Below are 25,108 nucleotides of genomic sequence, written 5' to 3' on the forward strand. Positions count from 1 at the left end.
CCTTCCCCCCAACATACAGCTCTATTTGGCCTAATCTAGGGTTTTATCTTTTACCTCCTCTTCCCTGAGGTGGTCTTAAAAACCAGTCATTACTTTCTAGGGGCGCCTGGGTGGCTTAGTCGGTTAAGCGTCCGACTTTCACTTAGGTCATGATCTCGCGGTTCGTGGGTTCGAGCCCCGCGTCGGGCTCTGTGCTGACTGCCAGCTCAGAGCCTGGAGCCTGTTTCAGTCTGTGACTCCCTCTCTCTCTGACCCTCCCCTGCTCACGCTGTCTCTCTCTCTCTCTCCTATAAATAAATAAAAACATTAAAAAAAAAAATTAAAAAAAAAAAACAAAAAAAAACCAGTCATTACTTTCTTAAAGTGTTTAAAATATGGGTTGCAATAAAAAATAACAGAATAGGAAACATCAATCCCATGGAGCAAAGGTACTATCTATTCCAGATCACATTATAAATAGATGTCAATATAAGAGATGTTTTTTTTTAAAAAAAGAGACCAAACACTGTTGAAGGGTCAACAGCACTCAGAACGACACGAGCCAGGACCAGGGCACCGCCTAGTTCCAGCACGCTGAGGGGCTCACTCACCGACTTGAGCCCTGGTTTCAGCCAGTGAAAGGAGCTCTTACCAAGAAGTTACTTCTTGCCTGGGAAATGCTTTTATATCAAAACTCTATACTGTTTTCCTCAAAAAAAGTTTATTTTGGGGTGAGAACACGTCACTATTTTTAAATCCTCGTGCATTCAAGGTCTAAGTAGTCTTGGTACAGGATACAATCAAATCATGATAGGTTTCAGTGATTTTATACGGAGTCACATACTTACTATAAAGGCACATTTTACTGAATAAAAAAATAAGTGTTAAATTCTTGAGCTTTTAAATTAGAATTTCATAAAGTGCTTTTCATAAAGTCTCATGTTCTAGTAATTAAGTGGATATAAATCCTTTACAAAGGCACCTTGAAAAGTATTGGCACGTGGCGTTTCGTCTTGCCCTTTTGTTTCTTTTTGGTAATTTGGAAGTTTCTTCACGTCTTCTCTTCCACTTCATTTAGATTTTTCTTAACAATTCATCATCTGAATAGCCAGCCCTGTTCTAGAATAAGGTGAACTTTAACATGTCACTTTAAAGGTCAAGTTTTAGGCAGTTTTAGGAGCTTAGCAATTTCCCTGGTGTATAAGCAGATTCTTAACGATTTAAACAAAATTCAGGTGGCAAATTTAGAGCCAAATGACTAATTCAGAGTCCATGATTTGAGATGGTGTTTTAGACACATGTTTTATCTTCAAGGTTTTTTGCTCTTTTCTCAGTATCATCTGGAAATAAGTTGATAGCTGTCACAGATACAGTATTTGCTTTATCCAATTGAAGAATTCCTCTGAAATACAAAGATAAAAATTAACCATTTCCTCTGTCTATAGTTTGGTAGTAAGAAAGGCCTACCTACTTCAAGGTTATAATTAAATGTATACCTGGGGTTAAGTGCTTTTGCTTCATTTTATTTAGTTTATAATAGCTGGGCAAGCTCTGAGTCCAAAGCTCGCTTTAGCCGAACTGACTGAGCGAACAGAAAGGTGTTAGGGGAGGTTCCTCACTTACACGGCAGGTGGGGACAGGGCCGGGAAGTACAGGTCTCCAGGGCAGACACACCCCAGATGTGCGCAAGTTGGTCTAAAAGACCAGGCCCAGCAGCTTTGTAACTGGTACCACTGGGATGCAACCTTAGCTATTTAGACCGCATTTTCCCTTTTTCTCCTCAAGTGCCTGACCAGGGAGGAGATCTCTGGATTGTATCCTAGACCCTCTTTGGCAAGTTCAGTGTCATCCCAACCGAGATGGCAGCAGAAGGTAGTTGTTTATGGAGCTCATCAAGCTGAATCTACAAGTTCACAAGGAGAAACTGTAAGAACAGTTGTAACCATGTTTTGAAAAAGAAGGACGGGGAGGGGTGAGGGGGGACGGCTGCTGGTTTTATGAAGGCAGAAGAGTACTTAGGAGTGCGCCGCTGGCACGGTACTAGACGAAGGTACTAGACGAAGCGGTGGGAGAAGAGGGTCCAGAGAGAAGAGTAATGTAAGCAGGAATCCAGTTCATAACAGGGTAACGTTCCGACTCAGTGGGCACATTATAGCCGGAACAACAGCCTCTCTGGAAAACAAAAACTCAGAATTCTAGCTTAATCTATACACAAGTGATGGTAAAAATGTTTTAAGATGACAAATAATTTTAAGAAGGGAAAGGTCTACTTAAGAAAAATGTAAAACCCTTAAGAGCCACAAAGGAAAGGCATGGATTGCTCTAACCCCAAACTTAAACTTTGTCCTTTTCCTTTTTTTTCTAAGGAGGCCTCACACCCAGCACAGAGCCCATTGAGGGCTTTGGCTCACGATCCCGAGATCAAGACCTGAGCTGAGATCAAGAGTCAGACACTTAACTGACTGAGCCACCCAGGCACCCCCCAAACTTAAAATTTCTGTATGATACTAGAATTTAGAGCAAAAGATAAATCGCAGTCTAAGATAGAAAAAAAAAAATTGGAATAGATACTAAGTGTGTATAACAAATAAAGGAGCTCCAATGATTACAAAGGGCAGCACAACCGGAAAATGACCAAGGCGATAAGCACGCATGTCACGGGAGAAACACCCAGCCCGCTCCCCGGGGATGCTCGACTCGGCCAGGCCGCGGCCGGCAAGTGGGAAGAAAATGCAAAGTAACTGAAATGAGATACTTCTGTCTCCAGTAGCAAAAGCAGAGCAGATTGCTGTCAGGTGCCGACAAGATATTAAATACATAGATTTTAAATACGTACATTCTTCGACCCAGCAAATTCACTTCTAGGGATCTATTCTACATTCAACACCCTTGTGCAAAGAGATGCGTGTGCATTTAAGATGGACACCAGAGCGGCCCTGGAGAGAACGTGAAACTGGAGCTTCCCTGAGTGTCTAGTGGAAGGGTGGGTAGGTGGCAGCATATCCATCCCGTAGAACACTATGCAGCCCCGGGGGGAGTCAAGAAGCATCCCTAGGTGTGGGCACGAGAGCTCTGAAGCCCACGTGCCCCGACGCACAGACAATCCTGGGGCGGCACTGCCACCTCGGGGGGTAGTTCCCAGTTCCGACGTGAGACTGTGCTACGCTGTCCTTTCAGTGAAGTCAGATCTTCGCAAAGCTGGGTGCTGGCAGTTACTGTGGTAAGAGACAAATACTGTACGAAAGCTAGTGTTGAACAGGAAATAGGGTGGAAGCGTCCAGTCTGATTCTTAGAGGTTTGTGTAGCGGCCTACAGGCGCATACGTCTCACTGGAAAATGTACATGTATATGTGTGTATGTAATTAAGAATTAAATAGACATTTTTCTTTTAATTTTTCTTCTGGCCTAGATCGGGGCACCAGGAAAAGATTACTGGCACACTAAGAGTGCTGTGTAACAAGAAGGTTTAGGAACTTCTGTCATTAAGTGAATAAGGCAATTTGTGGGGCAGTTACGGCTCTAGGATAGGATGATCAACAGTTACAATGACCTTAGCATACATTTATACATACAAATTATACATATATAATTACATAGCATACGTTCATACATACAAAGAATTTGGATAAAAGATGCACACCCTAAAAGTTACCAATGATTCCCCCTAGTGACAAGAACTAAAGAACAGGGAAAAGAAAGAGGTATTTTAACTGCTCTCTATATTTCTGCATCGATGAAATCTTTTACTACTAGAAAGTATCCTTAGTACATCGGCCATTGATAAAAAGTACCACTGCAAGGGTGCCTGGGTGGCTCAGTCGGCTGAGCGTCCCCTTGGTTTAGGCTCAGGAAATGTTCTCACATTTGTGAGTTCGAGCCCCACGTCGGGCTCTGCACTGACAGAGCAGAGTGTGCTTGGGATTCTCTCTGTCTCCCTGCCCATTCCCTGCTCTCTCGTCCCCTTTCTCTCAAAATAAATAAACTTTTTTTTTTAAAAAAAAAAAAAACAGTATACTGCAAACCTGGTTTTTAATTTACATTCTTTTTCCCACAGAGAAGCCCATAACAAAACATTTGGTAAAAGAACAATAAAAAGAACTATAACACAGTTTTCTGTGCAGGTTTGCCTAATAACGTTCAAAAAAAGTCCTGAGCTTCCTAGCAGTCAAAGGAAATAGAAAGAAATGATGAAGTTCCAGAATTTACAGTTTTAGAAAGAAATGGGAAATGTGAATTCTTCAGGGGAAACCAAACTAAAATGTGGGAGGGGTACTAACATTTCTTTACTTAGCAGGCACTTCGCTTGCAATACGGCCTCTTAACAACCCTTTTAAAGGAGGCATTAGTTCAATGTTACACAAAAGAAATGGGAGCTTTGAAGACCTTAAGACAAGCAAGTGGGAAAGTGAATGTTTAAATTGGGTCTTTTTTTTTTCTATAAACCCTATGGTCTTTCCAACATAGTACAATATAATTTAAGCCAAAAATTGTGGTTGTCTCTAATCTACTGAGATTTACCTCTACCAAGACAACTAAAATGACTATGTAATCTTTCTTTGTTTCTTCTTTCTCTCTCTTTTTTTTATTTAAACTCTCCCCTCAACGAGGGATTCCAACTCACACCTTAAAATCAAGCAAAGCTGCAGGCTTCAACCGACTGAGCCGGCCAGGCAACCCTGTTTAACTTGCAAAAATGCTAACAACAAATTCACTTTTAAATTTACAAGATAAGTTCTTACGGTTAAAAACATCAAGCCGTACAGAAAGGGAAGAAGTGAAAGTCATTCTCTCGATCCCTGCTCTCATCCTTAGGCATTAGAGATTACTTTGGCATCTCAGAAATGTTCTGTGCTTTTATATACACAATACTTTTGTTTTATGCAAATGAAATCAGACCCGTTATACAACGCTTTTCCCCACCTACTAGGCTTGGGGCTGTTTGCATCTCAGCTGCACAGAATCCCGCTGCGTGTGTCAACCACTGGTTAGTGACTCCCCACAGATCAACGGTTCGGACGCCTCCTCTCCCGCGTTCTGTTAGGGGCGGCGCTGCCCCAGCCACCGCGCCAGTCCTCTCAAATCCACATCAGTTTAGACTGGTGGTGTGAGGTAGGGAACACACAGGGAGCCCTCATTCCGGTTGCTAACCTAACGCTGCACTTTCCAGTACAGACACAGGCTTCCACTCTCTCTCACACTCAGTTCTTAGAGAGCAGTCTGTCTTGTTCACGTCTGCACGCCCAAGGCCAGTGTCTTGTTCATGGTCGATACCCAGTAAGCACCTTAATCGTGCGACAGGCGGGAGACGAGCTAAAACAAAAGCGGACATTATTTCCCTCCTGCTTGCCTTACAGCCTTCCTTATAGTTACAGATTTCCTACTTTAAAACACAGTAAAGACAACTTGCTTTTTAATTAGTAAAAATACTAATGTTTCAAAAATAAGAAATACTTACTTGTATTCACAAACTGGGAAAAGCACCTTTAATACGGTTATTACCACAGCTGCTCCTAGAATTCCAACCACCATGACGTTCAGAAACATGAAGAACACAGGAAAAACACTGCTCCAGAATCTACACAGATCTTTTCTGAACTTTTCCATCCACTGACACATCACCTAAGAAAGGAGTTTTCATTAGATGAGCCAAGTATCATCTGATCTAAGAAACTTTAAAAATTATGGTCTAGTTTGGGGCCCCTGGGTGGCTCAGTCGGTTAAACATCCGGCTTCGGCTCAGGTCATGATCTCACGGTTTGTGGGTTCGAGCCCGCTTTGGGCTCTGTGCTGACAGCTCGGAGCCTGGAGCCCGTCCTCAGATTCTGTGTCTCCCTCTCTCTCTGACCCTCCTCTGCTCACGCCGTCTCTCTCTCTCTCTCAGAAATTTAAAAAAAAATTACGGTCTAGTGTAGGTTGATGATAAAATTCTGTATTCTGATGGTGATGCTGGTTACATGGGTGTCTACATTTATCAAATCTTATTTTACTGTACATTTTAAATGGGTGCATTTTATTTTAAAATGTATCTTGATAAAGNTGACCTGAGCTGAAGTTGGACGCTTAACCCACTAAGCCACCTAGGTGCCCCAGGAATATTATTTTATTATCCTTTACAATTATTTATACTATAAATTAAGTGAAAGTAATTGCTTGGTTAGTCTACGCAAAACAGACCAGAGGCAGCTATGTTTCCAGTACTCGGAGGACAAGAGCAGGAGAGAAAGGCAGACGTGTTAGTAGCCTTTGGCCCAAGTAGCCTTTGGCCCAGAATGGGAGTTCGCTGTGCACAAATACAGTGACTTTGCTTAGAGTCAGAGTCGACACTAAGGTGCACGTGGATGGTGTGGGCTGCCTTGCCGTGAGGAAGGGAGGTAGACAGGGTCAGGGTGTTGGCATTCAGGCAGCAAAAAGCAACCTGACCCTTTCTAGCAACCCCAAATAAGCAATCTCAACCTTCAGTGGGAACTTCAAAGAAGTCTCTGGAATCTGTTGAGACTAACCACAGACCTTGCTCACTTAAATTGAAATTATTATGAATCTAAGACCTAGCTCAGGGGCGCCTGGGGGACCCAGTCAGTTAAGTGTCCAACTTTGGCTCGGGTCGTGATCTCACGGTTCGTGGGTTTGAGCCCCACGTCGGGCTCTGTGCTGACAGCTCAGAGCCTGGAGCCTGCTTCAGATTCTGCGTCTCCCTCTCTCTCTGCCCCTCCCTTGCCCACACTCTGTCTTCTCTCTCAAAAATAAACAAAAGAAAAAAAAGAAAGAGAGAGACCTAGCTCATACATATGGAGAAATCAAGATACTCAGCATGAACCGTACATATATACTCAGGCAGCCTTATAATGTCTTAGTGATCCAGGAATCCTTAATAGGAACAAATACACACTGTGTTTGTACCCAGTTTATTTAATCCGAGTAACGACTGCATGGTTTTACAGATTTAAGGAGATGCCCCACTGTACAGATAAAGTGGGGTTAGAGAGACCAGGAACTTGTCCAAGATCACACCACGAGTCAGGGGCAGGACCAGGACCCAGCCCCATGCCATCTGACTCCTGGCGTGTACTCTGAACCAAGCGTGCTCCGTCACTGTTCAGGATCCCGAGGGCACCGTGTGTGTGTGCGTGTGTGCGTGCGTGTGAGGTGGCGGTCAGAGAATACATGGGAACGTGGGAATGACTCTGGATGTGAAAAGCCCCCCCCCCAGAATGAAATCCAATGACTTGATAATCACGTAACTATATTATTAAATGAAACTTGAAAGGAAACAGGGATACCTAAAAATATCACACCAAAACAGCGATGAGCCCGTGATTAACGTTTCATACTTCCAACCCTTGTGGTTTCCGCCTCACTTGCAAGGCTATTTCTTCCAAAAATGCTTATCATATACAGAGAACCCCAAATCCCCGGCCTACCTTATATGAAGACGGAGGCTCTGCTCGGAGAGGGGTCTCAGGCAACTTGCCCGGCAAAGCGCCTTCGTCCGCGGTGGTCTCCACACCCCCAGTGAGGTACTGGCTGGCGGTCTGCAGCGCACTGACGCTCTCGCCTGAGGAGGCAGAGCCGAGTCACCAGAACGCCGGGCGCACGCCGGTGTCTCTCCTACCAGTTCTAACCTTACCAGTCCGGAAATTTGTGGGACACTAAGAGCACGTGTTTTGCCCCGGGAGAAAAAACAGGACATTTGATTGTCCAGATTTAAATGCCAGATAGGAGCCCTACACCAAAACAGCTATGAGGAGCCACACCAGTTACGATTCTATTATCCAGAAAGTCAAAGCTCCAAAAAGTTCCATGTTTCAATGGGAAGAATGAACACTTCTTTCTCTAAATGAACCTAAACAATATTCTTTTTTTTAAAATGTTTATTTATTTTGAGAGCGAGCGAGCACGCACGAGCGCGAGTAGAAAAGGGGCAGAGAGAGAGGGAGAGAAGCCCACGCAGGCTCCATGCTGCCAATGCAGAGGTCAACATGGGGTCTGAACTCACGGACTGTGAGATCATGACCTGAGCCGAAATCAAGAGTCGGATGCTTAACCAACCGAGCCACCCAGGCACCCCATAATCAATTTTCTTATTGTGTATTTTGTGATGACCGCCCAGAGGAAGAGTAGATAATTATCATAAAATGTCACTAAGCAGTCATCGCTGATCACTTTTTTGTGATCACTTACTATTAAGACCCAAAACAGGTTCCTAACGTTCTTAGAAGGACATATAAAGTAATAGGCGTTGTAAAACATTTCTGAAAGAAGCCTACTTCCAAAGATATTAACTACAATTAAAAAGCTACCCACTTAAAAAAATAATAATTTCCTTAATACTTTAAGTAACAGTCTTTTAAAGTACCTTTTCTGGAGAGGTTAGGCAGGGTAAATAAAACGTCACTGTCTCGGGAAAGAGAAAACAGCATGCTTTCTTCCAAAGGTAGGGTGTAGCTCGAGTGCCTGAGAATTCCCTGGTTCTTAACTAAAATGTCAATTTCAGTAACTTCCTTCTGTTGAGCCTAGGAAAGAAAAAGTGAGCAATGACTCTTTGTTTGCAATAATGGCACAACCCCGTAAGACTCTAAAACTAACTTTTCCTCCTTGATCTCGTTAACTAAAACGCTTACCCTCACAATCACGCTGTATTCCCCTCACTTGGAGGCATTTAACCAGCAGCTTTAATCGGAGTGTGTTAGCCCTCAGAATTACAAGGCTTGCTCTCCATTCTACTTCGTTTACTTAGACTTGGCCAGAGGACAAAGGTAGCAGAGCCATGAACCAAATTCAATCTTTTCATTCACTTTTCTGTTTACTAATGTTTACAATATTTTAAAGTGATATAAATATGTACAAATATAATCAGTGTTTTAAAAATGAATACTTCAAATGGTGAATAAATGCTAAACCAAGTAAAAAAAAATTCTAAGTGACTGGCTACAGGCAACATTAGGGTACAGTTCTTCCTTATCAAGTCGATGTAAATGATAAAATAATGGAACACAGGCATAACACTTAGCACAAATCTTTACAATTTAATTCCCAATTAATAATCGTACTCTCTTACTTGTTTTCCATCAATCTCTACTACCTCTTCTTGAATGACAATTAGTTGCAAACTGGAACCAGACGTCATAGGCCACTCGTGAACTAAAATCCTTACACTGACAATTCCAAAATATTCTTTTTCCTGCAAATTTTCCAGATTTTCATTCTTCACTATAAAAAAAAAGAAGTAGTGACAGCTTTGAACAAAAATTCCACCAAACCTGTCACTGAATTTGATTACTTTGAGGACATGTGCATGGAACAAGACAGTTGTGTAACAGTTTCTTTGCCTTTCTTCCTCTCCAACTTCACTGATGTTACAGAATTTAAGAAAACAAAGACAACTTGACAAATCCTCACAATGTTCACAGTCACGGGGAAAGGGAAAAGCGCCTGGTGGTCTATAGACCCCACCGCAGTAGCAACATCACTCTTCCTGTACGGAGCTCGTCAAGGAGGAGCGAACAAGGCATAACTACTTCGAAAGCAGCCGGAAGACACAGCCAATCCCTGTTTTAGTGGGGGAAGTACCTTCATCCATCCATTCACTCATTCACAAAATCCAGGGATATAAGGGGCCCAGGCGGTAAAGACACTGAGTTTTTTTCTCAATTCTTTCTCCAGTAAGTGAGCTGTTGCTACTGGAGAGGGCAGGCATGGGGAGGAGGAGGGGAGAGCCCTGCGATTACTCTCCACCAATGGACGATGGGGTAGGATTAGCTACTGGCTATGGTCCCCTTGAGCTAAGATCTCCCCAGTCCACACCAGTGGAGGTGTGGTGTGACCATTGAGCTGGTCTACAGAACCAGCAGGTACCCTAGTAAGGCAGAAAACACTACAGAAAACGACAAATCAATATAATTCAATGAAACTAGTGCAAAAGGAGCACTGAGTTTCTCAACTGTTAGTCCCTCAAATGTTATCATATGAGGATTGTTAGAATAAAAGGAACCAAGAAGGATATTCTACACGCAAATCTAGCTCTTTAAATCGATTCAGTGCTTGTACAGGGCTATTCCCTTTATCTGGAATGTTCTCTACTACTCCCTCTCTCCTCATCCATTTTTGATAAACTACTGAGGTAGTTCTAGCTCCTGTATCCCTACATTGCAGAGTTTGTGCTGTGTTTCTCTTTTTGAGAGAAAAGAGTGTGCGTACACGTACGCACCTGGGTGGGAGAGGACAGAGAGAGAGAGAGGGAGACACAGAAGCCAGAGCAGGCTCTGCGCCATCAGCACAGACCCTGACACGGGGCTCAAACTCACAAACTGTGAGATCATGACCTGAGCCAAAGTCAGATGTTCAGTAGACTGAGCCATTCAAGTACCCCTCATGCCTTTTTTTAAAGCACTTTCTCGCAGTGTAGCCCTTCATTTATCAGCCTGTCTCCTCAACTAGGCAATGTTCCTTTTTTTTTTTTTTAATGTTTTTTCTTTATTTCTGAGAGAGAGAGAGAGAACAAGGGAGGGTCAGAGAGAGAGGGAGACGCAGAATCCGAAGACAGGCTCTAGGCTCTGAGCTAGTTGTCAGGACAGAGCCCGACGTGGGGCTCGAACCCACGAACCGTGAGATCATGACCTGAGCCAAAGTCGTACGCCTAACCGACTGAGCCACCCAGGCGCCCCAACTAGGCAATGTTCCTTGACAGAACGCATTAAGTTTACTGTTCTATGGCTTTTGTTCAGCTTTGATTCCACCCAGAATTACTAATACGTAATTTAAACTAGATATGCCCTCATAAGTTATCAATACTGTTCAAATACCTGGTCAAGTGGCTGTCAATCCTAACTATGCACCAGAATCAACTGGAAAGCAGTACAGACAGCCAGAGCCTCATCCTAATCTCAATAAATCAAAATCTCTCAGAGGTACGGACTAACATTTCTAACTTTTTAAATAGTACAGACATTTCCATTGAGAACCAAGTGACCTACCCCTTTAGTTCAGCCCAAGCGTTCACAAAACTGGTTCTCCTAGACTTTGCTGTTTCCATGAATAAATTCACCCATCTCCAAACCAGCAAAGACAAAAGTTACTAGGTTACATTTGATTTCTTAACCCTCATTTTCTGTATCCGGCTCGTTGCTTCCTTCTGGTCATTCCAGATCCAGTTTCTCTCATATCTGTCCTTTCCATCGCCCCTCCCCCACCACCCAACATGTAGTTCATGAACTACTTACTGTTATAATACTTCCTGAGCTATTTGCTTCCTTAATCTTTGCCCCTTTAAGCCGTTCATACAACACTGCCAGCTTAACCTTCTGTAATAGAGTTTTGATTACACAGCCTCCTTGCTCAAATGCCTCCCCAGCAGCATCCCTGTGAGTTTTTTGGTAGTTCGCTGAACGGTCCTTCTGTAGGCTCCGTAAGGGGGCACTCGTTGCTCCCTTCTCTCTGGTCTGCCCACCTCCCTCCTATCCTCTAAGGCTCCTAACTGTAAACCTTCCCCTCTTGTGGTGCATCTCCGCGTCTTCCCTGTTTGCCTGTTTGCCCATCGGCCTTCTCAGAGAAGAGCAGGCTCCCTGTTAGCATATCTGTACGTCCAAAGGCTGGTGCGCTAGGGCGCAGGGGAGTCAACGGATGAGAAAACGCAGTCTTATAAATACATCAGAGTGGTGAGTCTTCAGTCCCCAAATCTGGTAACTGTGCTGCAGAATACAATTAAAGAAAAAACGACAAAAGCCCTTGATATTCTGACTTTCCCTACTGTGGTAGGCAGCTTTCAAAAACAGCTCTCAAGGACCCTTGACCCCGATAATTCATGTCCCTGTGTAATTCCCTCCCACTAAGTGTGGGCTGGACCTGGTGACTTGTTTCACAGTAACAGTGATGGAATGTCACTTCTGCGATTATAGAAGGCTAGGACTTCTGTCTTGCTGGTACTCTTGCCGACAGTCTCCCTTGTCCTCTCACTGATAAAGCCAGCCACCATGTTGCGAGATGCCCTACAGAGGTCCACGTGGCAAGGGAATGACGCAGGCCTCCAGCCAACCTCCTGTGAGGCCTCAGTCTAATGGTTCACAAAAACGATGTCCTGTCAACACCAGGGACGAGCCAGGGAGCAGATCTTCCCCAGCGGAGCCCTGAGATGACCGCGTCCTTACGACAGTGCCAGAGCCGGAGGCCCCAGCTAAGCCAAGCTCAGATTCTTGACCAAAAGGATCAATGAGGGGGCGCCTGGGTGGCTTAGTCGGTTAAGCGTCCGACTTTCGCTTAGGTCATGATCTCGCGGTTCGTGGGTTCGAGCCCCGCATCGGGCTTTGTGCTGACTGCCAGCTCAGAGCCTCGAGCCTGTTTCAGTCTGTGACTCCCTCTCTCTCTGACCCTCCCCTGCTCACGCTGTCTCTCTCTCTCTCTCCTAGAAATAAATAAAACATNAGTTTAGGATTACATTGTTACACAGCAGTAACCAATACAACTACTAAAGAAGACTTTTTTTTAAAGAATTAAAAGAGTTAAGGAAAGAAGACTTTTTATTGCTGTATTTAATGTTTGGAAGATTCTTGTAACTGCTAAGATGGGCATTTACTTCAGCTATCAAAGAAACTCACTGCAATGACTGGGACGACCAGCAAGGTGGCTGGAAGAGAGACAGCACCAGGCCATACTCTGTAGCAAATTCCATAATGGATATAACATCAATAGAATGATTACTTAAACCAGTAATAGCACTTTTTTTCCTAGCTAGGAGCAATTCGCTTGTTGTACACCAACTTTCTCACTGAGAGCCACTAAAAATGGTGTAAAAAAGAATAAACACACTGGGTGCCTGGGTGGCTCAGTTGGTTGAGCATCTGACTTTGGCTCAGGTCATGATCTCATGGTTCATGAGTTCGAGGCCCTCATCAAGCTCACTGCTGTCAGTGCAGAGCCCACTTGAGATCCTCTATCCCTACCCCACCCCCCCAAGGGCATACATATACACCCATAACTCAAATCTGTCCAGAGGCACCAGAGAGCTTTTAAAAAGATGGCCAGTGACCCCACAAGGCATTGCTGATGGCTGAGCTGAACAGGCAGAGGAGCTGGAAAGCTCAATAGAAAGCAGTGACAGAGAAGGTACACCGGACGACCTCGGCAGTCTCATGTAGAGGGGCTATAAAATAAGATTATGGCTCCAAAGGTATCCAGGACTTGGGACAAGACCCTAGAGAGAAGGGAAGCACGGAAGTAAGCCAACATTCCATGCAGTTTCCCCATGGAAACATTTGCTGCTTAGTAAGTGGGGCTGGTTGAGGAGCCAAGCACACACCTGAGACACTGAGGAGAACTTCTTGAAGGCTCAGAACAGCACTCACAAACAGGTGTTCGGCACCCACACAGGGAGGGGCCCTCATAAACACCCCAAGTTATCACGTGGGACCTATGATGAGCTACATCTGAGGAACAACAGTTAATGAGAAACAGACGAAGCCTCACAAAGATGAGAATCCAGCCTTCAAACAGTCTACTCCTCAATTTAAAAATTAAGGTACTCTGCTTCTTAATATCATCACTGCCAGGGACTAAAGTAAATCCTCTTTGGAGTAAAATAATATTATCCAGAGCCTTTATAACTTTTCCTACTTAGTATCAAAAATAACAACACATACTGGAAAAGAAGCATCAAGAGGGAAAAAAACCCCTGGTGCCTGGGTGGCCCAGTCAGTTAAGTGTCCAACTCTTAATTTCGGCTTCGGTCATGATCTCACAGTTTGTGAGATAGAGTCCTATATAGCATGGAGCCCACTTGGGATTCTCTCTGCCGCCCTCCCCTGCTTGTGCTCTCTCTCTCTCAAAATAAATAAATAAACATTTAAAAAAAAGGGGGGGGGAACAAATCCAGAGGGACTAAAGAAATTAGACTGGTCAGACATGAACTTCAAAGTTACTGAAAGTAGGGGTGCCTGGCTGGCTCAGTCAGCAGAGAATGCAATACTTGATCTTGGGCTTGTGACTTAGAACCCCGCACTGGACATAAGAGATTATTTTTTAAAATAATAAAAAAAAATACAGTTACTGAAAGTAATAGGTTCGAGAGAATCTAAGGTAAGATGGAGAATTTCACCAGACTAGTCTATGCTATTACAATAAAAATTAAAATTGAAAAAGAATTAAAATAAAAAATAAATAAAGGGTGGGCCCATATCCGGGGCCCAAGTGGGAGATGAAAAAGCAAAAAACAAAAAAAAAGAAGAAGAAAGAAAATGGAAATCCTAGAAGCAAAGTTCAGTAAATAAAATTAACTCAATTAGACAGAGCTGACGCATTTGTGTGGGGAGAATGGAAAGGAAAAAAGGATAGTGAAAAAAGTGTAAAATATACATGGAACCCTGTGAAAGTTTCAAACATACGTGTAAATATGAAGCAAGAAGAGAATAAGAAAAAGGATGAGGAAGTAGCACTTGTTCAAAAGATAATGGCCCCAAATTTTCCCAAGCTGACAAAAGGTATCAAGTCACAGATTAAAGAACCACACACCTGGGCATGTCACAGTAAAACTACTGAAAACCAAAGACTCAGAAAAAAGTACCAAGGACAACCAGAAAAAAGGCCCATATCATCCCCAACAGAGGAATGAGCCCGACACAGACTCACAACAGAAACTACAGAAGTAAGAAGACCATGAAATCAGCCTTTCAAATGCTAACTTATGAAGTACTAACTTATATTTCCATACCCAGTAAAAAGATCCTCTTAAAATGAAGGCAAAATAAAGATGTTTCCAAACAATAGCTCACATAATTCACTGCTAACAAATCTGCATTAAGGGATTTCATAATCCCCTTCTAAGGGGAATTCTTTAGGCAAAGGGAAAGTGACCTCAGAGAGGAACACAGATACTCAGAAAGGAATGAAGAGCGAGGGAAAGGGTAACCATTAAGGTAAAAATAAATGAGTTCTGGACTACACAAAATAATAAGAACAATTATGCTGCAGAATTATGGGTGTGCTGTATAATATTAGGGCTTGAGAACACAGAGTTGGAGCCCCTGGGTGGCTCAGTTGGTTGAGCATCTGACACTTGATTTTGGCTCAGGCCATGATCCCAGGGTTATGGGATCGAGCCCTTGCACTGGGCTCCGTGCTGAGCCTGGAGCCTGTTTAAGATTCTCTCTTTCTCTCCCTCTGCTCCTCCTGCCCCAACTCTCTCTCTACAATTAAAAAAGAAAAAGAAAAAGAAAACACACACACAAAGAGTTAAAATGTATGACAATAACGACACAAAAGCAGAAAGGGAATAAATGGAGTTTATGTGTTCTAAGGTTCTTATATTGTTTGGGAAATGATAAAAATACTAGTTTACTGGTTTTAAGGGTAACCATTAAAAGAATAGTAAAATAAGATAAAAACCAATATGATAGAGGGGAATGATGAAACCAAAAATAAATTAACCAGAAGAGGACAGAAGGAGAAAAAGGAACAAAGAACAGGTAGGACACAAATAGGAAACAAATAATTAAGATGAAAGATTTAAATCCAATATATTAGTTATTACATTAATGTAAATAAATTAAAATCCCAATTAAAAGACAAACTGACAGACTGATTTTAAGAAAACAAAACATCAGTGTATGCTGCTTATAAGAGATTCACCTTAATTGTAATGACTAAGAAAGACTGAAAGAAAATGGAAAGATACCACCTCTCTCCTATCCACCAGGCCAAAACCCAATTATTGTCAAGATAACAGTGGTAAAGCTGATTTTAACACAAAAATATCAGAGATAAAGAACCCCGTATAATGATAAAAAAGTTGATCTAAAGGAAGACATAACAGTAAATCTGTATGAATTTAGTAATATTGTGCCAAAATATAGAAAAGCAGTAATTAACAAAGGCTAAGACAACAGACAAATCTACACAGTGGAGATTGTAACATACCATTTTCAGCAACTGCCCAGGCAAGCAAGCAAACCAATCAAAACAAATATGTAATTCCATAACATATGAACAACATGCTTGGCCAAATTTTACTCTGACATACACAGATCATATCCAAGTAATTATGTGCTGTACCTCCTTTTTTTTTTTTTTTAATGTTTTAGCATTTATTTTTGAGAGAGAGAGAAAAAAGCGCCCAGGTGAGCAGGAGAGGCGCAGGGAGAGAGGGGGACAGAGGATCTGAAGTGGCTCCAGCAGCGAGCCCAATGCGGAGCTCAAACTCACGAACCCTGAGATCATGACCTGAGCCGAAGCTGGATGCTTAACTGACTGAGCCACCCAGGTCCCCCGATGGACTTTCTTTTAAAGGACACATGGACATCACCACTTACTAACACTGACCATCTGTCAAGCCACAAAGCAAGTCTCCAATTGCAAAGGGTTAAAATTACACACAGTATAGGGGCGCCTGGGCGACTCAGTCAGCTGAGGCTCTTGATTTCAGCTCAGATCACGATCTCATGGTTTGTGAGATTGATCCCACATTGGGCTCTGTGCTGAGGGTGGAGTCTTGCTTGGGATTCTCTCCCTCTCCCTCTGCCCTGCTTGCAGTGCACACTTTCTCTCTCTCTCTCTCCAAATAAGTAAATAAACATTAAAAAAAAAATTATACACAGTATAACTCTAATGATAGAGGTGGAAACAGTAAAGACAAAAGTTCCAAAATGTTTGGAAATTAAGTACTATAACTTCTAAATGAACCACAGGGACAAGGGAATATCACAACAAATAATTTGAAAACACTATGAATTGAATCGACAATGAAAGTACATAATAAATCAAGTGTAGAATACAATTGTTTGGAAAAAAATTACTGCTTTAAATGCATATATTAAAACAGGTAGTAATGCTATACATATTTCTCATATTCTTTATTTCCTTCACATACTACAGTACAATGTAACATATCTGCTTGTCTTTAAACAATTCAAGATTTAAATTTTTTTAATGTTTTATTTATTTCTGAGAGAGAGAGAGAGAGCAGGGGAGGGTCAGTGAGTGAGGGAGACACAGAATCCGAAACAGGCTCCAGGCTCTGAGCTGTCAGCACAGAGCTTGATGTGGGGCTTGAACCCACGAACCGTGAGATCATGACCTGAGCTGAAGTCGGCTGCTTAATGGACTTAGCCACCCAGGCGCCTCACAACTCAAGATTTTAAAAGGTTAAAAAGAAAAATGTTATCTGGACTTAAAAGTAGAAGAAACGCAGGGCGCCTGGGTGGGTTGGTTTTAGAATTACTAAAACTGGAACAATTATGGAAATAATTTAGTGGTACTCACCTATCGAAGTCTGACAGCTTATTCGGGTGACACCACTATTGACAGGCAAGTCATTTACATATACCTGTCCACCCTCGTAGGTTACGTTAAGAATAACCTTAAAATAAAGCAGCACAGACATTAATTCCAATTGTTTATAAATGATGACAAATTCTTCGTGTAAAGAATACATGATCTAACTAAACTAGATGTGCAGACAAAAATAACAGAGGCAACCTAATCCTTAGCTAAGTGACATATTAAAAACATAATCAGGAGACAAACCTGTTCTGTAGACACCTCCCCATCATCTTTCAAGGTAGTTACATTAATTCTGAGGCTGTCCTGCAAAATACGTATAAATTGGATAGGTATGCATTTCACAAAATGAGAATAACTCAATTCTTTTTCTTTTCCCTTCTATTTTATTTATTGTATAATCACTTATAACATCAACATTTTTTAAAACCCAGCATTTTTTATGCCCTTATTCACAATTCCAACTTTTCATAATCTGTATTTCTTCTACTTAACTGTGAACTATATCACCTTTAAGAGCCTATAATATGCAAATGTAAACTTTAAAAGAAAAGATTAACACACATATACCTACTACCTAGGTTAAAAACTAGAGTACTGTCCACACCTTATAAAGTGCCCCCTCTCAATCATGTTCTCCTATTCTCAGAAGGAATCCCTAGACTGCCTTCCATATTAATCTTTTTTTTCTTTTTTTTTGGAGAGAGAATGAGAGCATGGGAGCTCACAAGCGGTGGGGGAGAGGGGCAGAGGGAAAGAGAGAATCTCCACACTGAACATGGAGCCTGATGTAGGGCTCCATGACGCGACCCCGAGATCATGACCTGAGCCAAAATCAAGAGTACTGACACCCAGGCGCCTCTTTTGCTTATCTTTATAGTTTTACTGTCTCTCTCTCTCTCTAAACGATATATTGTTTAGTTTCATCTGTTTCTTTTTTTTTATGTTTTATGTTTTATTTTATTTTTTATTTTTATTTATTTCTAGGAGAGAGAGAGAGAGAGAGAGAGCGTGAGCAGGGGAGGGTCAGAGAGAGAGGGAATCACGGACTCTGAAACAAGCTCCAGGCTCTGAGCTGGCTGTCAGCACAGAGCCCGACGCGGGGCTTGAACCCACGAACCGCGAGACCATGACCTAAGTGAAAGTCGGACGCTCAACCGACTAAGCCACCCAGGCGCCCCAAGTTTCATCTGTTTCTGAGCTTTATGTAAGTGGAACAATTCTGTATGTATTCTTCTGGAAATTCTTTTATTTAAAACTGTTGATGCATTCAGCTGTGAACATTTATTTACAGTACTGTATAAAAAGCCCATCAAATGATTACCAATTATTTGTTCCACTATCAATGGGCATTTGAGTTGTTTCCAACTTTTTTGTTTTCATAAACAAAATTGCTCTAACCCTACTTAAATGTGTCCCCGAGTGCCCATGGACAAGTGTGTATTGTGCACAGTTTTAGTGCCTCTCAAGGCATGCTCAAAAGCAGTTACTCAAATATTTTTTTATTTACTTTTATTTTGTAAAAATTTTTAATTTTTTATATGTTTTTATTTATTTTTGAGAGAAAGAATGTAAGCAGGGGAAGGGCAGAGGGGGAAATACAGAATCCAAAGCAGGCTCTAGGCTCCAAGGTGTCAGCACAGAGCCCGGTATGGGGCTCGAACTCACCAACGGTGACATCATGACCCGAGCCTAAGGCAGACGTTTAACTGACTGAGCCACCCAGGTGTCCCAAGTTTATTTATTTTTTTAAGTTCATTTATTTATTTTGAGAGAGAGGGAGAGAGCAGAGAAAGAAAGGGAGAGAGAATCCCAAGCCGACTCTGCAGCATCAGTGCAGAGCCTTATATGGGGCTCGAACTCACAAACTGTGAGATCAGGACCTGAGCCGAAATCAAAAATCAGATACTCAACTGACTGGGCCACCCAGGTGCCCCAAATATTTAAGTTTATTAACGACATGCTTTCTATAAAGAAGAAAGCAGTATTAATTCACCAATACTCAAAGGAATTACAATGTGTCATTTGTAAAACAAATCCTTCCCCTAAATTTATCCACAGATAGAATCTGTTAATCTAGAATAAAAAAATATTTTGTGGGGTATTCTTAACTTTGAAAATTATTCATACACAAAATAATATGTAAGTGAATCTCTTGGCACTGTGACTACTTCCAATACTTTATATATTTCCAACAAAAGAGAGAATAAAACTGAAGTGATTTTATGAGGTTGAGGTAATTCTACCCAAAGAACAGGATTCTATACTGAACATTGAGGCTCACTGTGATACACCTGCCAACTTACGTAGGGGCCTATGAAGCTTCGGAAGCACCCTGGCTTTCTCCTGGCCCACGCTTTTCTAGAATTAAGCAAGGGCTAAAACCAACACACTCATCCTTAGAACAAACCAACATTCAGTAAGTCATCAAACTGGTGGTTATATTTTTTTGTGTTCTAATTCCAGCCAAGAATTCTTCTTTTCAAACTAGAGGATCCGTTAACTATAGACTATTGTTTCTTCTAAGAGCCCAGAGAAAACCCTCCAATGATGGTATTCTAAGAAACCTTTTTATAGCTTCTGCCTTTCAGCAGTGAACATACACTATATAACTTGTAATTTACTGCACTTACATATATCACTTGCCTCATAAAATCTGGGATTTGTAAAAGACAATTAACAGATGCTATCATGTTGTATTTTGCAAAGAACCAAATTCAATTAAATTTTTTAGTCCTCCGGAATGATTTCATTTCAGAAGAGATTCTAATCCCTTACTACCTCCTGGGCCTAAATTCAGAGATAGGTCATATTTCTTGCTCTCCCTGAGAGCCTCTAACTGAACTGGAAGTTCAAGCTTGTGAGCAAGGGTGGCAGATACTTAAAAAGTGGGTGGCAGAATTGAAGTTTCTACCCACCCATTTTCAATTCTTCCTCTAATTCCTTCACTCACAAGGTGCCCAGGAAGTGCCCAAAAAGATAATAATACTTGGCTTAAAATAAATGAATTATGTCTGAGGGAAGTACATGAAATAAATATTTACACATATAAGAAAATAAGTGCAGGGGCGCCTTGGTGGCTCAGGCAGTTGGGTGTCTGACTTTGGCTCAGGTCATGATCTTGCGGTCCTTGAGTTCAAGCCCTGGGTTGGGCTCTGTACGGACAGCTCAGAGCCTGAAGCCTGCTTCGAANCTGGTACACAATGGCCTCCTAAGGACAAAAGATAATAGATACTTGGCTTAAAATAAATGAATTATGTCTGAGGGAAGTACATGAAATAAATATTTACACATATAAGAAAATAAGTGCAGGGGCGCCTTGGTGGCTCAGGCAGTTGGGTGTCTGACTTTGGCTCAGGTCATGATCTTGCGGTCCTTGAGTTCAAGCCCTGGGTTGGGCTCTGTACGGACAGCTCAGAGCCTGAAGCCTGCTTCGAATTCTGTCTCCCTTTCTCTCTGCCTCTTCCCCACTCACATTCTGTCACTGTCTCAAAAATAAATAAACGTTAAAAATTAAAAAAAAAAAAAAGGAAGTGTCCTCTGGATGCCTCCCTTTGGTAACCAAGTAACTTTAATATTAGAAGAATGTACTTTAAAATTTGTATTATTTTACAATCTGGGTAGCCTCAAGTTCTAACAATTGGAGATGTACACAAAACAGAAAATGATTATACTCCAGTAGATCTGAGCCACAGAGGGGCTATGACAAAAATTTCCCTCACTTCAACCAGTTTTCTTACATTCAAATGAGGTTAGCTACAAAAACGAACAGATGAACCGATATGTCGTAAAGTAAGTCCCGGGATGCCTGGGTGGCTCAGTAGGTTAAGCACGGGACTCTTGATTTCAGCTCAGGTCATGATCTCACAGTTTGTGGGACTGGTGCCCTAACAGGGCAGAGCCTGCTTGGGATTCTCTCCCTATCCGTCTCCTCCCAGCCCACCTTCTTTCACTCACAAAATAAACAAACATTAAAAAAAAAAAGCAAGTATAGTGAAACATTAATGTCAGTCTAAGTTTGCACTATTCAATACGGTACCCACTAACCACATGTGGCTTTAAATTACATTTAAACTCACTAAAATTAAACAAATAAAAGTTCCTCAGTCATCCTGGTCAGCCACATTTCAAACACTCATTAAGGACAGTAAGTTACAGTGGCTACTGTAACGCAGAGAGCAAACACCATCACTCCACAGTGGTCTACTGGACAGCACTGATCTAATGTGGGGTCCACTGTAAAATGGTCTGTACATTTGAAAATTTTCACAATGAAACTCTGAATAAGTTAGCTGAAGAAGCTTCAACTCTTTTTAACTTTTTTTTTATGTTTTATTTATTTCTAGGAGAGAGAGAGAGACAGCGTGAGCAGCGGAGGGTCAGAGAGAGAGGGAGTCACAGACTGAAACAGGCTCCAGGATCTGAGCTGGCAGTCAGCACAGAGCCCGACGCGGGGCTCGAACCCACGAACCGCGAGATCATGACCTAAGCGAAAGTCGGACGCTTAACCTACTAAGCCACCCAGGCGCCCCTCTTTTTAATTTTTTTAATGTTTTATTTATTTCTGAGAAGGAGAGAGAGACAGTGTGAGCAGGGGAGGGTCAGAAAGAGAGGGAGACACAGAATCCGAAGCAGACTCCAAGGTAGCTGTCAGCACTGAGCCGCACACAAGGCTCAAACCCACGAACTGTGAGATCATGACCTGAGTTGAAGTCGGACTCTCAACCGACTGAGCCACCCAGGCACCCCAAGAAGCTCCAACTCTTGAAAAGCTCTTGCAAAGGCTTCCTTTCCCAAGATTGAGACTCTCCCTCTCGCGGTTCAGCACTTTCATCTATGAAATTCTGAGTTTAGATCTGGACTTTCCAAAAGTGGAAGGAAATCATCATAAAAAGGGAGAACTGAAATGAACTCACTGGCCCCACAGTGCAGTGTACTTTCAGCTCGCAGTCAAAATGTATTTTTCTCAGACTATAGGGACTCAAACGTCTTGGGGCTTAGAAGTGATTATGATGAATCTTTAAAATTTGGAAAACAGTGTATTTCCGGAATCTCAGGAGTCATTTCATTTGTACTTGGTCTCTTGGTGCTTGCCAATCACATTCACATTGTGACCAGTTGTAACTGTGGTCCACATACAATTTCAGATACAAGTGGTTTTTAGGGCTTGCATTGTTGTGGCTTCTTGAAATGCCCCAGCAGAACTGAAACTGACATACACTCGTTATTTTTGTTCCCAGGGAGAGTAATGTCATTGAAAATTCAAAAAAAAAAAAAAAAGTGACAATTATGGTGTAAGTCACCCCTGGACGTGGAGTATTCAAGTCTTGCCCAGTAAGAAAAGGTATAGCTATATTGTTTCTTTTCATTTTGGGAAAACTCCCATTTTATTTATTTTTTTTAATGTTTTATTTATTTTTGAGAGAGTGAGAAAGAGAGAGAGACAGCATGAGTAGGGGAGGGTCAGAGAGAGAGGGGGACACAGAATCTGAAGACAGGCTCCAGGCTCTAAGCGAGCCGTCAGCACAGAGCCCGACGCGGGGCTCGAACCCAGGAACTGTAGATCATGACCTGAGCCAAAGTCGAACATTTAACCGACTGAGCCCCCCAGGCGCCCCGGAAAACTCCCATTTTAAAATCCAAACTTTTCCCAACCAAACACGCACTTGATGAACGGCAAACGCTGGTTTATTTCAGCATGACCCCCTGGCAGAAACGGCAAGAACGAGCCACCCTCTAGTACAAGGATGCAGTGGTTCTCCGACTCGGCCGGCCCCGGCTTCACCTGGAGGGCTTACTGAGAGACACTGGTGGGCCTCACCCCCAGAGCATGGGACTAGTGCGTTTCCAGCAGGTTCCCAGGGGATGCTGGTGCGGCCGGTCCCGCCACGCTCGAAGATCCACTCCTCCTAACACCCACCAAAGGGACGACGTCAGGTCTCCAGCCCTTCTCCCGCCCCGTCGGCCCGGCGCAGGCGCACCCCGGGGCCCTGCCCGCCGGGGCAGACAGGTGGCCTGGAATCGTTCTCGTTTTCTCACCGAGCCACTTCTACCTTTCCCGTGCACATAAGGCAAAAACACCGCCTTGCCCAGTCCTACTCTACCCCGGGAAGGCGCCGTTACAAAAGGCTGAGAGCACTTGTGGTCGGGTACTTTCGACGGCAAAACCCCCCTCGGGCTGGCAACGGCTGGGGCTGTTGTTAAGAATCCCTAAGTGTCGCTGCAGAAGGCTGAACCGCACATTAAAGAGCCCTTTTCGCTCTCTCGCTTCCTCCCGGGCCGCCCCCATTTCCTTGGGTGCTTCGCCCCACAACTCTCTTAAGCGCCCGGACCCCCGCCCCTGGCCCGTCGGGCGGGGGTTTGAGGAGGCATCGACGACGCCGCCGCAATCCCAAGGCTCTGGCCCGGGCCTCGCCGGAGGGTCCGGGCGGAGGAGCGGCCGAGTCGCGCCCGCCCTGCCCTACCTTCGGGGCTCGGGGCGGCAGGGGCAGCTCATGGGTAACGGTCGTCAGCCACCCGGCGGCCGGCAGCGCCGCGAGGAGGAGCAGCCGGAGGGCACACGGCGTCGGCGGAGAGCCCTCCATCTTGGACNCGTCGAGGGGCGGAGTGAAGCCCGGGAAGGTCCGATTCGTCCTTAGAGTGGAGGTGTGGGTTGGAGGGAGCTAATAAGACAACGGAGTGAAAAGCTTTTCGATGCCGTGATTTTAAAATTAGTATATTCTAGCAAAATTAGTATATATATGTATGTACAAAGCTGTAGCTGTGTGTATGTATTTTGCATAAATAAAATGAAAATAATGGTAATGTAGGTAAAGACTTGTGCATTATAAACAGTATGTCACGTTTAGAGGGGAAATTTTATTAGCTCGGTAGTTCTCACCCTTGGCTGCACCTGGGAATTGCCTGGACAGTTTTAAAAATTACTGACTCTGGGGTCTTCCGGGGCACACGAGATTCTGATTTAATTAGTCTGGGCTGCTGCTCAGGCGTTGGTAGTTGTTAACAAGTTCCCTAAGTGATTTATTGTGACAGGGTTGAGGATCAACCACACATCGAATGTTCAACATTCAGCGTATCACGGAAGACCGCACAGGAACAACATTCTCCGCAGGAAACCAGTCTACAGGGGCTCTGGGGGCCTTTCTAGTCAGTTTCTTAATCTACAAAATTAAGATGATGTCTTCCCCCTTATGTATTACTAAAACATATTTTATGCAACTCTCCAAAGCAGAGAGTGCCAAGAAAGTCAGGCGTTTCAGATTAATAGGTTTGCATATTGATTGAGAAAAACTTGGAGACATTGCCATTCAAGGCAGAATAAGAAATGTTTAGCCTTTTTTCCAAAGTAAAACTTTTGACTTGGAAAGAACCCAAGCCACTTTTCTCTCTTAGCCCTTCTATTATCAACCCCTCTCCCCATGCCTGCTTTTCTAGCTGGGGTAAATTTTAAAATCTTTGTGGTATACTACAAAATCATTCCACTAACTCCTTGCCTACTATGAGATACGCAAGGACATTATTAGCTTGCAAGTGGTTTCTGCAATGAAGTCCTACCCACTCTTGGATTCCAACTACAACCACTGGGGTTTTCACTCTATTTCAGACTGCCAGGATTAAAAAGAGATTAGCACATATGACATGTAGATTTGCATAATTTTAACTGGTAACATATGTATAAGATTATAAAGTACCTTCACATGAAAAAGTGGATGGGGAAGATGCAGTAGTCTGTGGTTTTGAACAGAGCCCTCCCCATAGTCTGACCATCCATTATTCTTCCACTTGTCTGTCTCCATAGCTAGGTCTGAGCTCCGGGAAGGCTTTGGCCAAACACAGTAAAAAAAACCCTGCTCGCTTAGGCGTTTGTTGG

General features: G+C 43.0%; 1 protein-coding gene across 1 annotated transcript; it reads right to left on the bottom strand.

The window, feature by feature from the left end:
• Positions 1-681: 681 nt before the first annotated feature.
• On the bottom strand, positions 682-23,823 carry GINM1 (glycosylated integral membrane protein 1). The gene is made up of 8 exons (XM_077776036.1): positions 23,703-23,823; positions 17,485-17,544; positions 17,221-17,317; positions 9,035-9,186; positions 8,333-8,489; positions 7,398-7,531; positions 5,435-5,598; positions 682-1,381 (listed from the first exon to the last, which is right to left on the bottom strand). Exons 1-8 carry the CDS (start codon positions 23,820-23,822, stop codon positions 1,270-1,272), a joined length of 996 nt encoding a protein of 331 aa, XP_077632162.1. The 5' UTR covers position 23,823; the 3' UTR covers positions 682-1,269.
• Positions 23,824-25,108: the final 1,285 nt, after the last annotated feature.

Source organism: Crocuta crocuta, unplaced genomic scaffold, assembly GCF_008692635.1.
Source record: "Crocuta crocuta isolate KB4526 unplaced genomic scaffold, BGI_CrCroc_1.0 scaffold25, whole genome shotgun sequence".
Taxonomy (NCBI): Eukaryota; Metazoa; Chordata; class Mammalia; order Carnivora; family Hyaenidae; genus Crocuta; species Crocuta crocuta.

Excerpts from the sequence above, each read along its gene's own strand:
- GINM1 (XM_077776036.1), bottom strand. The coding sequence starts at position 23,822 with ATGGAGGGCTCTCCGCCGACGCCGTGTGCCCTCCGGCTGCTCCTCCTC. Across the intron at positions 17,318-17,484 it reads GGGAGGTGTCTACAGAACAG|GTTATTCTTAACGTAACCTA; the intron begins GTTTGTCTCCTG and ends CTTTATTTTAAG. Across the intron at positions 5,599-7,397 it reads AGCCTCCGTCTTCATATAAG|GTGATGTGTCAGTGGATGGA; the intron begins GTAGGCCGGGGA and ends CTCCTTTCTTAG.